The sequence below is a fragment of the Tenrec ecaudatus genome, chromosome 3, assembly GCF_050624435.1.
Source record: "Tenrec ecaudatus isolate mTenEca1 chromosome 3, mTenEca1.hap1, whole genome shotgun sequence".
In the NCBI taxonomy this organism is placed as follows: Eukaryota; Metazoa; Chordata; class Mammalia; order Afrosoricida; family Tenrecidae; genus Tenrec; species Tenrec ecaudatus.
Window position 1 is genome coordinate 173,265,886 of NC_134532.1, and position 18,446 is coordinate 173,284,331.

At 42.9% G+C, this 18,446-nt stretch overlaps 1 protein-coding gene across 1 annotated transcript in view; it reads left to right on the forward strand.

Moving 5' to 3' along the window:
* Window positions 1-6,596: 6,596 nt before the first annotated feature.
* The window catches only part of TXK (TXK tyrosine kinase), a 60,886-nt gene continuing 49,036 nt past the window's right edge, over window positions 6,597-18,446 (forward strand). The window contains exons 1-4 of the mRNA XM_075544975.1: window positions 6,597-6,667; window positions 9,605-9,707; window positions 10,976-11,181; window positions 16,143-16,208. Of these exons, the coding sequence (XP_075401090.1) occupies window positions 6,597-6,667; window positions 9,605-9,707; window positions 10,976-11,181; window positions 16,143-16,208 (446 nt within the window). The remainder of the gene's footprint in view (window positions 6,668-9,604; window positions 9,708-10,975; window positions 11,182-16,142; window positions 16,209-18,446) is intronic.

Genomic DNA, 18,446 nt, shown 5'->3' on the forward strand with positions numbered 1-18,446 from the left:
TAACTGGGGCCTTCTTTTGTATCCCTTGTCAGAGAGGTCAGCAGTCTTAGCCAAGTATCCTCTAGTTCTTCTGGATGGACTAGAACTTTTAACCTTTCAGTTAGCAGCCAAACATGTTCACTGTTTGAACTACCCGTAACTGTAAACTGCTGCTGTCCTGTCGATTCTGACTCACAGCAAAACTGTAGGACACAGTCCCACTGACCCACAGGGTTTCTAAGACTGTCATCTTTACAGAATCTGACTCCACATCTTTTCCCCACGGAGGGGTATTAATGAGGAAGCCTCATTAAAGATGACAGCCTGGGAAGCCCTGGGACATAGTTTCATTCTATCCTGTAGGCTTGCTAAGGGAGAGTTGGAGAGTGGGAGAATTCTACTCCCGTAATGAGTTAAGTCTCAGAAACCCACAGGGGCATTTCTACCCTATCCTATGGGGCTGCTAGGAGTCAGAATGGAGTTTGTAGTATAGGGCCACTACGAGTCATAAATCATCTCCTCTTAAGTCACATTTCAAGTGCCCTCGTTTCAGAGGGACCATTTTCAGGCAGTGTCTCCAATAATGCTCTGATCCCTTGGCTTAGGCTCTCAGTATTTGAAAATACTTCCAGGATATGCATAAGGTTTTCAGCGGCTTCTTCCTCTGAAGAGGGGGAGCCAAGTCCTTCACTGTCTAGTCTTAGCCCAGAAGCTCTGTTGGAAGTTGTACCCTTTGGGCAGCCCTGCTGGCATTTTGAAATACCAGTGACATATCTTCCAGCATCACAGCAACACACAAGGATCGACAATATGACAAACTGACAGACAAGTGGTAGAAATAGAACTAGAAAACCCCAAAGGACGAATACACTCAGCATATCTAAAATGGAAAGAACTCAAGAAGATAGTCAAGCCTCGAATTCTAACTTTGAAATATTCTACAGGCAACATATTGGATGACACAGGAAGCATCAAGAGATGATGGAAAGAATATACAGTCACCGAAAGAATATACAGTCACTGAACCAGAAAGAACTAGTTGACAGTCCCCGATTTCAGGAGGTGGCATGAGCAAGAACCAACATTGATGAAGAAGAAGTTCAAACTGCACCGAATGTGTTAGCCAAAAACAAGCCTCCAAGGATTAATGGAATACCCACTTAAATCATTCAGAAAGTTGGAGAGGCACTGGAAGCACGCACACACCTATGTCAGGAACTTTGGAAGACAGCTACCTGGCCAATTGACTGGAAGAGATCCATATTGGTGCCCATTCCAAAGAAAGGTGACCCCACGGAATGTTCAAACTATAGATGATATATTGATATTAAACAATTCTGAGTCCGAATTGACTCAATAGATGAGAACAACAACAACAAATAAAGTTTTGCTGAAGCTCATCCAACAACAGTTGCAGCAGAACATTGGCAGGGAACTGCCCAAAGTTCAGTCTGCATTCAGAAAAGAAAGTGGAACAAGGGATATCATTGCTGATGTCAGAAGGATCTTGGCTCAAAGCAGAGAAGACCAGAAAGATGTTTATTTGTGTTTTATTGACTATGCCAAGGCATTCGACTGTGTAGACAATATAAACTGTGGATAACCTTGAAATGAATGGTAATTCCAGAACTACTTTTGCTGTGTTCATTTGGAACTTGAACATGGATCAAGAGGCAGTTGTGTGAACATAACAAGGAAATACTGCATGATTCAAATCAGGAAAGGTGTGCGTCAGGCTTGTATCCTCCCCCCGAACTTGTTCAATCTATATGCTGAACAAATCATCATAGAGGCTGGGTTGTATGAAGAAGGATGCAGCATCAGGATTGGAGGAAGGCTTATTAACAACCTTCAGCATGCAGATGACACAACCGTGCTTGCTCAAAGTGAGGAGGACTTGAAGCACCTGCTGATGAAGATCGAGGATTGCCGCCTTTGGTATGTATTACAATCTAAGAAAGACCAAAATCCTCATAACTGGAACAATAGGTAGCATCATGTGATTGTTACATAATCTTGTGTCAACTTGAGGATATAAGAGTGAAGGGGTGGAGTCTAGCCTGTCAATCAGGTCAAAGCCTGATGCCTCCTTGTGTGTGTGGCCTTCTCATGAGGATTCTGGGAACTTCCTCTAGACCTCCTTGGGGGCAGGATTCACACTCTCTCTCTGCTTCACCTTCCTGTTGACAAGCCATATGGAACTACACTGATGGCAGCCAGAGCCCTGAGATGCTTTGATCACCACTGGATCCACAAGACTGTTCACCCACCGGCCTGTGATCTTCCTGCATTTGGCATCATTGTATGTGTTGTGCGTGAGTCTGAAGAGGAATTTATAGACTAGTATTGGACATATGGCCTTGATGTGGACTGGGCTGGGATATTTTCTCAATAAACAATTGCTCTTTGATATAAAGCTCCCTCTTATGCACATATGAGTGTCTCTGGATTTGTTTCTCAGGTCACCCAAATCAATCAGTGGAGACAACGTTGAAGCTGTCAAAGATTTTGTTTTACTTGGATCCACAAACCATGCTCATGGAAGCAACAGCCAAGAGATCAAAAAATGTCTTGCATTAGGTAAATGTGCTGCACAAGACCTCTTTAGAGCACTGAAGAGCAAGGATGTTACTTTGAGGACTAAGGTGGGCCTGACCCAAGCCATGGTGTTCTCCATTCCATGAGATGCATGTGAAAGTTGGAAATTCAATACAGAGGACCATAGAAGAAATTACACCTTTGAATTGGGTGCTGGAAAGGGATATTGAAAGTAAAATGGACTGCTCAAAGGATGATCCTATCTGTACTGGAAGAAGGAAGGCCTGAGTGCACCGTAGAGGCAAGGGCGACAAGAACGTAGCCTTACACACTTTGGACCTGTTGTCAGGAGAGGCCAGTCCCTGGAGAAGAACATCAGGTTTGGTAAAGAGAAGGGGAGGCAACAAAAAAAAGTGGAAGACCCTCGAGGAACTGGATTGACAGCACAGTGCAGTAATGGGCTCAGGTCCAGGCACCATTGTGAGGATGGCACCAGACTGTGCACTATTTCATTCTGTTGTGCCTGCGGTCGTTATGGGTCGAGACCAACTCGGTGGCACCAAACAGCAACGTGAGTCAAAATTGACTCAATGGCAGTGAGTTGGGTTTTTTGAGTGGATAGTGTTGCCGTGAGTCAGAATGGACTCGACCGAACACAGCAGTAACGGCACAGGTAGGCCTCCATTTACTTCCACCTTTCATTCTGACGATTCCCTCCTGCGTAGGTTCTGCTGTAGATTGAACTCCTCCGCCTATGTCTTGCCTATGTCTTGCAGCAAATTTGCTTCCCAAATTTGTCTACCAACTTTAATGAAGCTACCAGGATTTGAGTCCATGTTTTCAAGCAACTGAAGCCCCTGATTTGCTTTAGAAAATGGACTCTACAGATATGGTAGTATCATGAACCGTAAATCACAAAATGGGACACCTTTGAGGGGACCTCTCAGAATGATGCTGCTGTTGGGTGCCACGAGTTGGTTCTGACCCATAGCGACCCTCTGTGGCACAGAATGAAGCCCTGCTGGTCCTGCTGTGTCCTCACAATCATCGTGATGTTGGGACCCACTGTCGCAGCCAGAGTGTCCGTTACTGGAAAACATTATACTTATTACTAGGGATAAAAACCAAAATGAAACACACTGCCATCAAGTCAATGCTGACTCAGAAATGGAGTAGGATTGTCCTTGTAGGTTTCTGAGACTGTAAATCTTTAAAGGATGAGACCGTCTTGTTGGCCCCGAAGGAGTTCACAGAGGCTGAAGGCAGTGGACTGTTTCCGTGGACACCAGCTATCCCTTGCACACGGGGGATGACCTGGGCTGCAGATGCAGATGTGGCTTAGAGGCGGTTATGGGAGCAGGACCTGTCCGAGGGCGCTGTGCTCCGTCCCAAGGGCAAAAAGCTTGAGTTTCCTGATAAAGCCCTTTGTTATGAGATCCTAGTGCTTAGTCTGCTCCCTCCTCCCTTGTTTACTTTGAGGAAGTGCATCCATGCTTACTAACCCATGCCCTAGCTCGCAGAGAGAATAAAAGACCATGCAGGGTGGCCGTCGGTGCTACACCCAGCACTGAGGGGTCAGCCCTTAGCCGGTGTTGAACCGCATCTCCCATGTCCACGTCTTCATTTCTGCTCTGCATTGTCATCGAACACACCACCACATCTTTTCTTGCGGAGCGGCTGCTGGCTTAAAACGCCTAACTGTGCAGTTAGTTAGTAGCCCGATGCTTAACTCACTGCACCACCAGGACTCTTTACTAGTGCAACAAACAAACTCCTCACCATCGAGTCAATTCTGACTCAGAGACCTTACAGTGAAGAATCGAACCGCCCCTGTGAATTCCAAGACTGTAACTCTTTACAGGAGTAGAAAGCCTCATCTTTCTCCTGAGGAGCGGCTGGTGGCTTCTAACTGCTGACCTTGTGCTGAGAAACCCAACTCATAACCACTACATAACCAGGGATCCTACTACCAATGACAAAGCATACCAAGTTAAAAGGACAGTCACAAGCTCGGGTGCGATAATATGTTGAGCGTCAGTCAGGATTGCCTGTGAGGCTTAATGTCAGCATCAACAAGATTTCTTGCCAGATGGGACTGGGGTTGAGAGGGAAATAGGAGTTAGTCAGGACTCCAGTTATTGACCTGCATATTCGGGAAGCTGGCCTTTGCCCCTGGGGAAGGGAGGGCAGAGCACATTTGGAGAGGGGGGAAGAAAAGTTCAGATTTCATCGTGTTAAGTTGAGGTATCTAGCAGACATCCAAAAGAGCACTTGTTATGTGATGGTTTCTTGCCACAGTCTTACCTTATTCTGACCCACTTCTCTCAGCATTGGAACCCACATTTGGCTTTGCATGCTGTGGCCTAGATTAATGCAGCTAAACACGCATCTCAAAAATAACACGGGGCTGAGCTACTAAGAACTCGAACAAGACCCACTGCCACCAAAGTCAGCAAAGCCCTCAAGTGCTAATGCACACTCGCCACAAGGAGAGTCTTGGGCCAGTGGCTTGTGCTGAAACAACAGAACCCCTGGAATTGAATAATGTGCAGCCGAATGAAGATTGTTCAGGCTCAGTAATTCGTCTAAATTTTAGATCCAGAAATAAAACATAGGCATTGTAATATGAGTGGTACCCTGGATATAAGGGAAGAGATCAAGTAAATCAATCTAAGGTGAGCACTGAAAAGCAGTGGGGTCAAGATGAGTCCTTTGCCTTCGATGAGAATTGTCTCCCCTCTTTAGGTGAGGGAGGGGTTTGCTACTGGACTGCAAGTGTGTCCGTGACTCAGACACAACGGCAGTGTCTTCATTGAGAAGATCAAACACCTAACGCTCGAATAGAGGCTCGGAAGATCAACTTTTATAAAAGGAATGAAACTAATATGTATTGATTACCCCACCTAGTAACCACTTCCATTCTTCCTTCACCCAGGCAAACCAATTCTCCTCTCCACCCTACTCTGACGGGGAAGGATAAATTGTAAGGATTGAATGTGATACTCCATCTCCAAGAGGACACAGTAACTTCTTGGTGTTTCTTTTCTGCCCTGCACACTGTCCTGGGGAGACAATCTATAGGAATTAGTTCAACAGATATTGATCTACACTGACTAATGGACAATGACAAATATAATTGATTCAAATGTAAGAGTTACCTCCCAAGATTCTTACATAGTACATATCTTATTATTCTCATTTTATGGATGAAAAATTTGAAGACTAGAAGGATTAAGTGGCATGAAAGAGGTAGATGTAACTATGTAGTTTGTACAGATGGGAAAAACTAAGATTAAAGGAATGAATGGTTTTATCCATGATATAGTCAGTCACGTAGCTGGGACCTCAGAACCAAAATCCTCTCCACTGGCACCTTTATATTGCCTTTCTATTGTCACTTTATATTACTCTACCACCTTTATATTACTCTATTGTCACTTTTCAAGATAGCGGTGGATCCTGTGGACATAAAACTTGCCTTTGAGATTCAGTTTCCATATGGAATGAAACAAAGCAACTAATGTAACGTAAACAGGGTTACGCTTGACAACAAAAGCATCAACATGGCCCACAGTTACTAGTTATTTCTTTCTTAGTGTTGCTGGCTTCTACTTGAATTTAAACCATAGACAAACAGAGAGCCCAAGTTTTACATAATCTTTTTTTGAAAAATTAAGAAATGTGATCCATTGAACTAAAAATCTCCCCTAACAGATCTCCTTGTAAAAGTATTGTTTTGAGTATTATATTCTTTTGCCTGTTTGCCAACTGACATTAGCCCTGATCAAAGGAAAGTCCAACGCCACGGTCACTTATGCTTCACAGAGGAGGAAATGCACAAACCAGTCTGGGGGGAGGTGAGCCTGAGAAGGGAAACCACATTGGCCTGGGTGCCACTAACTTATTTTTGCTTTCGTGACGATTTGGGGTTTCCGCTGGTGAAGGAGGGCATGGTCAAGAATTTACGTGCACTGTAGAATAATCTGATCATCTTTGATCTTCAGGACTTCCTCTTTTGGGAAAGCACTACACACCTCAGGTATCCACCGCCATGGGCTCATGGCTTCTAACAGCTGAACATGATCTGCCTTTCAGATAACACCATCCAGTCGGTGTTCTGTTGCTGCTGCTGCTGTTCCGTGCAGAAGCGGTAAGTCTACTTCAGGGGCACCTTCCTGCAAATGGGTTCATCCAGGGGTTCTTCGTCTTCCCTTGGTCTCCGCCATGCCTTTCTGTATGTGCAGCTACCTGGGCCTGGGCGGGAAGCCTTCTCCTGTGCTCTCCATGCTGAGTTCCCGTCCATGTCGATCAGCATTCTAACCAGGGCCCACAAGTGTTGGTCCCAATAGAATGGAAGAAAAAAAATACAGAGCATGAACATGCACATAAACGAAAGGGCTTCCAAAAGCTTACTGAGGGGGCAGGGGAGAAAGAGTTCATTATCTGTTTGTTTATCCCATGTTCCGTGGAATTTTTGAAGTCTCCTTGTAAAAAGTTTTCTCTTTTAAGTCCGACGAATTGGAGACAGTAGAGACAGTCTCCCTGTGATACTCGTTAAACCTAGCAAGAGCCGATCCTCTGAGCTCACCTTTCGTGGAAATGGAAAAGTGGCAGCAGGTGAGGGGTATTTTAAGACCGGTGCCCTACTTCAAACCCGTCAGGTTGAGACTAATGTGTCAACAATTGCACAAAAGCAAAGATAAGACCATAAGGGACACGAGAGGACTGGATAGACAACCAGCTGAGCACGATTACAGAGAGAATGTGGACTCAGGCTGATAAAGCAATTAATATCACTCAGCAATTTGTGTGGAAATTGTCAAAGGCCAGTCTAACTTGCTATAAGTTTCCCCCCAAATATTCAATAAAACATTTTAATGAGTGTAAGTCAAATGTCAGGTTTTATGGGGTTCCATGTGACTTGGGTTCCTATTTAAGGTTGATTTCATTTATAGTGCTTCTAAGTCTGTGTTCCACTTGGTAATTTTGACTATTCAAGGGCAAGAATCCTGTCTTATGCACGTGAATCTCTCTCCAAAGCTATCGTGTGTCTTACACATTTGTGCCCAAAAAGTGATCATAGAAGAATTAAATCCAAGGTGTCATGCTGATGACCCTCTGTCCTTGAGTTGATTCCAACCCAGAGAGACTCAATAGGGTAGAGTAGAACTGTACGCCGGGGTTTCCAAAGCTGAGCATCTATAGGGGAGCAGACAAGAGCAGATTGCCTCGTCTTTCTCTCAAAGAGCGGCTCATGGGTTCAAACTGCTGACCTTGCGAATAGCAGCCCAACCTGTAACCCCTTACACCACCAAAGCTTCTTATTATGATGGAAGTCACAGCTAGTATATAATGATAGTTACAGCTAATATGTAGCATTCTGGATATCAGACACTATGCTGAGAGGTTTATTTTACTAATTCATATAACTCTCAAAACACCTTCTTACTGTAAAATGATTCTCACTTTAGAGACGAGGAAACAGGCTGAAAGAGGTTCCATTGCCTACCAAGGCCACACTATGAAATGGTGGAGCTCAGTTCAAATGCCCTTTTCTTGATGTCATCTTCTTTTAGCAGTGCTGTTCTTATTAGCTGTGGTTGGGCCTCGTGGTGAGCCCACGCACATGGGAATGAGCCTTCATCAGGCCCTGCAGGGTGCCCATGATCAGGTGCAAATAGGAGCATTGTCATTCATGCTTCCATTGACTGTTACAGGGGTAGATTGGCCAGGCCTTTCCTCCTCTTTTTTCTTAGTCTGAAAGCTCTTAGATCTGTTCCCCCTCATTGCAACACTCAAGCATCCACACAAGCCTCCTGGATGGTGGCGGCATATGAGGTGCTTTAACTGGGAATTGAAACCATATCTCCCACATCCCCAAACTGAAACCAAAGTCACTACCATCTAGACTGTTCTGGTTCATAGCAGCCCTATCGGATAGACTAGAATTGCCCCCTATGGATTTCCAAGACTAACTCTTTATGAGAGTAGAAAGCCTCGTCTTTCTTCCAAAGATCAGCTGGTGGTTTCAAAGTGCTAACGTTATGGTTAGCAGGCCATTATATGACTCACTACACGACCAAGGCTCTCTCATCTCCCGAGAGGAAGGCAATAATTCTATCACAGAACTGCTAATGCCTCCTCACTTATAACAATCCCAAACAAACCAAACCCCTTGCCATGAAGTCGATTCTGACTCACAGCGACCTTCCAGGGCGGAGCAGAACTGCACCTTTGGCTTTCTGAGGCTGTAAATCTCTTAAGAGAGCAGGTTGCTTCATCTTCTCCTGGAAAGTCTGAAAGGCTGAGCTTTCAGCTAGCATCCCAGTACAGAGCCAGCCCATTACACCCCCCAGGGCCACTGCTTAGTAGAAATCATTAAATGCAGTGACATATGTGAAATAATAAGCATGCTGCATAACACAGAGAAACTTAGTCTTTTACCATCATGGTCAGGATTCTGTGCCGCTGACATAGACCGAACTCGGTACTGGACTTATGGTATAGGCTTTCTTTATTTTGTTTTGTAGAAAGTCTATAGGCTGTTACTACCTCACACTTCCAGGTAGGGAAACTGAAGTTCTGAGAACTAGCAACTTGCCCAAAAACACAGAGTGAAGAAGCCTTGCAGTCAAAGTGGAGCTGGAACAGACAAATAAACATGAGACTGTAAGGGGGCAGGGAAATCACACAAGTGGAAACGTAACAGCCAGAGTGGAAAGAATAAGTCGAATGACCACACCTTGTGAAGACTGCAGCCAACGTCGCTGAACAATTTGTGTAGTAATTGTCAACGCACACTCATTCACTACTATTGAGTCAGGGCCCATAGGACAAGGCTGAACTGTCCCTGTGAGTTTCCAAGTCTGTATCTCCACGGTTCCTCCCCAGTAATGGTCAAAGGGGACCCTACACTGCTGTGTAAGCCTTCGCTGGAAGCACAGTAGAATGTCATATTTTTTAAAAGGGTAATTGGAAAGAGAGCCTGGTAGGTTTCCCTCCCCCCACTAGTTTTGTGATAATTGAGAAGATGTTGAGATCACATAATACAAATATTCCCTTGTGACCTGTTGCTTTTCAATGTCAGACAAGTGAGAACACAAATAAGCCTCAGCAAAGATGAAGAACGCTCCGGAAAATGCCCACCACATCACAGGCCCCGGCTCCTCGAGCTGTCAAGCAAGAAGAAAGTGAGTGTGTCTGGGATGGGGGTGGTGGGCGGGGGGGGGGGAGGCTGTCCTTTAGGGTCTATGGCACAGGAGGACCTGCTTGTGGCTGGGTCCAGAGGCGAGTATGTGCTTGGCACGTGGTGAGCGCTCACCAATACTCACAGAGTCAGTGTCCTAGAGGAGGATGAGCAAGGAGCAGGTCAACGCCGCCGTCTACTCTGCCGTCTTCAAAGGCGTGACTTGAAGCTGGAAATGGGTGGGGGGAGGGAAATGTCTTCTAGTTTGACTGACAGTTTGAGGCCAGCATTTATTTTCATTTCAGTGTGGGGAGACATTACGTTCTTAGGAAGTGTGGTAAAAACCAAATACAAGCTTACAGCAGATCAAAGAGAGCAGCAGTTCTTCCCCCAAGAAAGAGAACTCTTTTTTTAAAATCATTTTATTGGGGGCTTATACAACTCTTATTACAATCCATGCATACATCCATTGTGTCAGGCACATTTGTGCACATGTTGCCATCATCATTTTCACAACTTTTTCTACTTGAGCCCTTGGTGTCAGCTCACACCCCCGCCACCTCCCGAGAGAAAACTCCTTAAGATGAAGCAAGACCATTAAGGAATAGCTCACCCTTTAAGAATAGTGACAGGAAAGACCCAGTGCCATACTGGGGAGAGAACCTGTGATCTCAGTGTCCTAGGGCTCTCTGGATCAGAACCAGGGACATATAAGAGATTGCATGAAGGGGCTTCTAAAAATTCGTGGGAACATGGAAAAATATTTCCCACATATTTTGGAAACCCCCTTTGGTCTATGACACATATGTGTGTATATGTGTATGCAATATGCCATATGTGTATCCATACACAGAGCGGGTCTGTAGGTCAGGTGGCAGGCTGGAGACTTGAGCAGGCTTGTTTCCGGAGATCCTTCAGTCCGGTGCTGGGAAGAGCGCCGAGTGGAGAGAGGGAGTCTTTCCACCATGTATAGTTAGAGTCAGAAGGTGAAATGCACGTTGAGGAAACTCGCTTTTCAACAGAATGATAGATTACGTGACGTCAGATTACTGGGGAACATCTAGTCTAGTATTGGGCACCGTAGCCTAGACAAGTTGACACCCAAAATGAACCGTCACGGTGTGTTGAAGGTAGTCGCTTCCTGCATGTGTCCCACCCTGGCGTCTTTCTTGGTGCAGCTAGAAGGGAAATGTGAGGTCATTGGCAAACCTGCTACACAGGTGTTTTGTTTTTAGTAAAATAACAGTCAACCAACTTTGTGGTTTGGGGCAGTCCAACAGGAGTCCCGGGCAGCCGTCCAAACGCAAGCCACTGCCTCCCCTGCCAGTCTCCGAGGGAGCTCAAGAGATGATCCAGGTGAAGGCACTTTATGACTTCCTGCCCAGAGAATCCTGTGATTTGGCCTTAACAAGAGCAGAAGAATACTGGATATTGGCGAAGTATACACCACACTGGTGGAAGGCAAGAGATCAGCTGGGGTAAGATTGGTGGGTTAATGCTTTCAATTTTTGCTTTTTCAGCTCCTAAAGACTCTTAAACACGAAGAAGACTATTTTTTGGCTCATGTTATCCTGATTGAAATAGAACCGGTCCACGCACCCCTGACCCACCCCACCTGCTCCCTGCAGGTCGTGGGAACCTTGCAGCACAGTGATTTCCGGCTGAAACGACTTCACAGCCAGACAGTCTCACCCACTACTGTTTGGGCAAGTCCCCCAGCCTCTATGAGTTCATGTTGCTTAACTTGTAAACCAAGAATGTGAATCTCTACCGTCCAAGTTCTTATTCTTACAGCTATGCTCTCTACTTGGGAATTGGTCTGATTGTGCCTTTTATGATCGAAGAGAAGAACAGAGATCGTGCGTGTTTTATTTGTTATTGTGTTTTCATGACAACTGGTCTTAGGGGAAAATATTGTAATTGCTGCTGAATTAAGCTAGAAAGAAGAAAAGACCTTGGGGGTTCAGGTTGATTTCATTATGTGTTAAAGATTGTAGATTACCAGTGCTTCCCACCACTCATCTGTCAGTGCGTTTGGACTGAGGTGCCCTGTGTGTTGCTGTTGTAAGATAATGTAGAAATCGACTCTTTATCTTACATATCGCAAGGGTTCAAGAGGGCACAATCCACAAGTTAAAACTTATATACAAAAGAGATAGACACAAAGTTGGGGGCTGGGGGGGTCTCTGCAGCAAGACGCTGCCGAGAACCCAGAGCTTTATCAGAGGTGCGCTTATATACTCCTTGGATCACGTAGCCATTGGATCACGTAGCCAGCATACTCATGCCAGGATTCACACAAAGGCAGTTTGGTTCTAAGTATACAAAGAAACATTAACATTTCAACAAGGTTAATCATAGACAGGAGGGGAGGATGAAGATGGGAATCTGAAGAAATAGATAAACTTGCAGGTGGCTGCTTTTTGCAGCCTTTGCCAGGGAACAAGGGCAAAGTGCCCATTTTATCTGGAATGGAAAGACAGACCAACATTGTTTCAATCAGCTCCCAAGGATGAACTATTATCATCCTTCCATGACCTTGGGCCATGAAATATGTTGCTCCTGTCCCATTTGCCCAAGGAATGAACAGCTTTCTCCCCACAGCTCTGATGCCGGAAGCTATGTAACTGGTGTTACAGCTAAGTGACCAGACTAAGACATCTAGCAGACGCTATGTAACTTATAGCAGAAGCTATGTAATGTCATTGTGACCACATTGCAAACTGCAGTGGAACACTGGCTGATACAGTGCTGGAGAATAAGCCCCTGAGGTTAGGACACACTCAAAATATGACAAGGGAAGAGTCACCGCCTCAAACTAGAGTCAACCTGAATAGCATGGATCGAGTGGGAAGAAACAGCTGCAAATGACTATTAATATTTAGAACCTGGAATGTACTGAGAATGAATCTAGGAAAATTGGAAGTTATCAAAAGTGAAATGGAGTACACAAGAACTTATATCCTAGGCATTAGTGAGCTTAAATAGACTGATGCTGGACATTTTGAATTGAATAGTCATATTGTCCATTATGAGCACTGGTGGCTTAGTGGGTTGTGAGTTTGTCTGCTAACTTTAAGGTCAGAAGTTTGATTCCACCACCACTCCAAAGGATAAAGATGAGGGCTTCTACTCCCATGAAGAGTTACAGTTTCCAAAACCCACAGGGGCAGTTCTACTCTTTCCTATAGGGTTGTTGAGTCAGAATCAACTTGATGAGTTGTCTATTATGCAAAAACTGTCAAATTGTAGATGAATAGCATCACATTGATCATAAAAAGAGCCCGTGACATAGTGGTTACAAGTTGTGCTGTGATCCCAAAGGTTGGTAGTTTGAAACCACCAGTAGCTCTCAGGAGAAAGATGGGACTTTCTACTAAACAGGTAAAGTCTCAGAAATTCATGAGGCAGTTCTACCATCCTATGGGGTCTGTAGGCATCAGCATCAACTCCATGGCACCGATCCCATTGCCCTTGCAAATCCTCAAAACAAAATGAAAACCAAAAACATGTCAAGTTCTGTCCTGAAATGCAATGCCATCCGTGATAGGGTAATATCCATATGCCTATAAGAAGACAAGTTAATCTGACTGTTCCTCACACTTACACACCAAGCACTAATGGCCAAGATGGAGAAATTGAAGATTTTTGCCATCTTTGGTATTATGAAATTGATCAAACATGCAATCAAGATTAATTGATAAGTACTGGTGATTGGGAAATTCAAAACACAGAAAAAGAAAGGATCAGTAGTCAAAAAATATGGCCTTGGTGATTGAAATTATACTGGAGATTTCAGATAGAATTTTGTAATAGCATTTTCCAACAGAGTAGGTGCTAACTGTACACGTGGAACTCACCAGATAGCATACATCAGAATTACATCCACTGCGTCTAGGAAAAGAGGCAATGGAGAAGCTCCAAAAGTCATGACAAGGCCAGGGTCTACTGTGGAACAGACCATCAATTGCTCATCTCCAATTTCAAGTGGAAGCTAAAGGAATATAAACTTGTGTATATCCCCAGAAATGGTATAAAACAAGACCTATTGTTGATGAGACCAGATGAATATCCACTAAAAGCAGGCATTACCCAAAAAGGGGCTTACATGTGCTTTATTTGTTATACAAAGGCTGTGTGGATCATTTGATTTCTTGAGTGCTGCTTCCATGGGTGTTGACTGTAGATCCAAGTAAAAATCCTGGATAACGTCACTATTTTATCCATTTATTTTGATGTTGCTTGTGGTCCAATTGTGAAGATCATCATGAAGTATGGATAACTTTGCCAATAGGAAATCCACAACACTTAATTATGCTCATGCAGAAGTTGTATATAGATCAAAAGGCAGTTGTTCAAACTGAACAAGGGGGAGCTGCATGGTTTACAGTATGGAAAGGGATGTATCAGAGTTGTGTCCTTTTACCAGACTTATTCAATCTGTTGGTTGATCAAATAACTGAAGAAGCTGGACTATTTTAAGAAGATATGCCATCAGGGAGATTCTAACTTCTTAGGCATATGCAGATGATACACTGCTTGCTGAAAGCAGAGTACTTGAAGCACTTAACTGATGAAGAACAAAAATTACACACAGCTCTCAGTACGGATTATACCTCAACATAAAAAAATCTTCACAACTGGACCACAAGCAACCTCAAAATAAATAGACAAATTAGTGACATTATCGAGGATTTTATTTTACTTGGATCTACAATCAACACCCATGGAAGTAGCACTCAAGAAATCAAATGATATAATGCATTTGGAATTGCGGCAAAAGACCTCTTTAAGTGTTAACAAGAATCTCTCTAATTGGAGGTTGCATGGAGTGCATATAATAGCAACTGTATTTTATTTTACTTATGCATTTTTATGGACCTCGCTTTTCTTACTCAACCATATGTCTGAGTGATCTTTTCATAATTCCAAATCCTGGTAAGAGTGTAGGGAGAGAGAAGTCCTTGCCCTAACTGGAAAATTAAATTTCTAAATAGTGTATAAATTGATATGTTCTCCTTAGAGGATAATTTGCTGTGTTCACTAAAATATGCATTTATTAGATGATACAGCAATTTCACTGCTTGGTATCTTAGAGAAATACTCATTCTTGTGCACAAAAGGGCATGTTTCAGGGTTGTTTATTTGAGTTGATTGAATGACAGTTGGGGAAAGTGTGTCTTTAAAATAGTTCCCCCCATCACCCCATAGGAAAAGTCATGGCTAAACAAGTTATGGAATATTTAGACCAGTGTTTCCCAAAGTAGGCACTACACTCCCTGGGGTTGCTGAAATCCCACAGGATACTACACTTTATCCTGGATTATAGGCTAAGCACACCAGGTTCTTAAAAAACTTTTTTAAAAATTTTAATAAATCATTTTATTGGGGGCTCTTACAGTTCTTATAACAATCCACATATCAATTGTATCAAGCACATTTGTACATATGTTCCCATCATCATTTCTAAAACATTTTCTTTCTACTTGAGCCCTTGGTATCAACTCTTTTATCCCTCCCTGCCCCACCCTCTCACCATCATGAACCTTAATAATTTATAAATTACTTTTATTTTCATATTTTATACTGTCTGCTGTCTCCCTCTACCCATGCTTCTATTGTTCGTCCCCCCTGGGGAGGGAGTGGTGATGTTATATGTCAATCATTGTGATTGGTTCCCCCTTTCTCTGTCCCACTTCGTGGTATCACTATTCCTGTTCCTGCGGGGTTTACCTGTCCTGGATCCTGTGTGTCGAGAGCTTTATCTGTACCAGTGTACATGCTCTGGTCTAGCCAGATTTGTAAGGTAGAACTGGGGTCATGGTAGTGGAGGAGAGGAGGCATTAAAGAACTAGACTAGAGGCATGTTGTGTGTTTCTTTGGTGATTTACTGCACCCTGACTGATTAGTCCCTTCCTTGTGATCCTTCTGAGAGGGCATGTCCAAGTGTCTACGGATGGTCTCCATTCTAACCCCCTCATTCGCATCAAACTAGTTGTTTGTTTTGGGTCTTCTGATGCCTGATACCTGATCCTGTTGACATCTCTGGATCGCATAGGTTAGTGTGCTTCTTCCATGTAGGCTTTGTGGCTTCCCTGCCAGACGGTCCCGCTTAAAAAGAATGAAGTCAATATTTTTATAATAAGTAGTGATTTTATACCAGTTATTAGAACATCCCAGTGATCATTTACGTCTCATCTTTGAAGAGATCTGAGGCCATGAAAAGCCTTAAACTACTCACATTGTAAGTCAATGTCTCAGTATTAACACACAGAGATTTTAGTTGGATGTGGAAATGGAACCCCTTTTATTCTTTAACAGCCGAATTAGGGAAAACAAATTTGATTTCCCTCTGTATCTTTGAGCTATTGGAAAATTGTTACCATGAAAATGCTACAAATGTACCAAAAGTGATTTTCTACTTTGTATTTTGTTGTAGGAATGAAGGCTTAATCCCAAGTAACTACGTGACTGAAAACAAGCTGACCAATTTAGAAATATATGAGTAAGTCTCCTCCGAAATATACTCTGTGGCTTATCTTTAAAATCAGGTACATTTTGACAGATTCTGTATGAGGTTCGTAAGAGGAAAAGAAAGTAACACTTTTTACAGTTTTAGCCAAAAAAAAAAAAGATCTTATCACAGTTGAATTAGAAACTTCTCTTTCTTAAACTTATTTTTGTTTTGTTTTATATGGGACACCTTTTTTCCCTCTTTTAGACAGGGTCACAATGGAAACAAACACTCATCTGACATTCGTTTTAATATATCTCCTAAATGGAAAATTAACTGCCTAAGTAGTAGAATTATATTTTTAAAATCTTAACAGTTTTATAGAGATAGAATTCACACATCATACAATCCCATGGATTAAATATATTATAGGCTTGTGCAAGCATCACTTCTATTTCAGAACATTTACTCCTTTCTTGTACTCATTATAATTAGCTCCTCATTTTCCTCCAACCTTCTCTGCCATAACCTTAAGAAGCTATTCATTAAATTAATGGTCTCTATAGATTTACCTTTACTGGATTTCCTATAAAGAAAACAAACATCCAACAACAAAAGGGGGGGGGGCCAATAACAATAACAAAATAAAGCAAAGAAAAACCTCAGTTTAAAAAAATAATAAAAACAAATTTAAGATGGGTCAAAAGGTTGAATAAATGATAAGGTGTTAAATTTTAACCTGACGGCATTTGCAATTATTAATTCACTTTCCAGGGTACTCTGTCTGCCAGCAAGGCTATTAATATCTCTGGTCAGTGGGCCAGAGGGTATTCACTGGAGGCTTAATCTACATGAGAACCCTGCAAATGGACTTTGGGTTTTCTTTGTCATGCATAACCTTCTGCAAACCACGTGCTCAGAATTTAAGCTCTGATGTCATTTCCTCCTCTCATCTTGGATTTTATTATTTACCATCTTTGGATCACAAAGGAGGCGAAGGTGCTTCTTCCATGTGTACTTAGCTGTCACCTCACTTAGATCATTGCTTGTTTTAAGACAAGTGTTTTGTACCCACGGCACTATTCTTTTTGAGAGCCTGGAAATCTGGCCGATTTCTTCACCATACTTTGCTATAACACCCATATCATTGTGGTCTTTTTATGAGAACAAGTACTGAGTAGGGTCGCATCTTAAGAACTAGTCATTCTTAGCTTAAGACTACAATAAAATGTGAGCTCAAAATTCATTGATATATTTGTAGATTACATATATCCCTGGCCTACTTTGGAGACATCATAATCTTATTGAAGAACATTATAAGTTCTCCCCATGGGACATATGGTAATTCAAGTGGTATACAGTATTATTAGTTTAGCCAATGATACAGAATTTGAAATATTGTGTGAAAAGGAAAATGCATGTACAGAACAGCCTTTTAGACTAAAATACATACATGGATTGTTGGCTTGTACTGGTTTAAACCTTAAGTGGCTTGACACTAAATATACAAACAATAAGAGAATATGAAAGCAACCAAAATATGGTGGTATTGAATTGGGCACCCTCACAGCAAAAGACTTGAACCAAAGCCAATGGCTCCAAATCCATACGCTTGGGATAGTCTCTGCTTCTTCTCACAGTAGGTGCTTCAGCCTTAAACCCAAGGGAGTATTTCAGCTCCTTTATTGGTGCATTTATGGTAAAGTCTGGTTCCCTTAGCCAGGTTTCCACATCAGATCCTTTTGGTGTGGCATATACAGGATGTTGTGCATCGCGAAAGCACAGAGTCTAAAGTCCTGCTTGCATGCAGCACATGGCCTGAGCCACCAAGGGTTGTACAGAGACCAGGCCGAAAGCACCCAGGTAGGAGCAGAACACCAGGCATAGTCTCCCATTGGGAGTCTGTAAAAGGAATGCGGTGTTTTCCCGATTGTAGATTGCCCCTCCTGGTTACCCACTAGCGGAAGTGAAACATCTTCCTGGAGAAACACATGTTCTTCCCCAGACCTCTGGACTTGAATTGTCATTAAGTGGTCTTCAGGACATTAAGTGAGAGGGTGTTTGCTAAATGAATCATGAGCAGTAGGCAAGCACATGAGCATTGTATTTTCAATGAATAGTCCATTAGACTTCATACATAGGTGCACATATTATTATATTTTGGTCCAGGCTTTTGAAAACAGTGTGGGATGGAAATGGGCTACTGCTTAGAAATCTCCTGTATAGTGATTATAGATTTGGAAGATGAAGGAGATAAGTAGCAATAGCCTACTTGTCCCTTTATTCTGC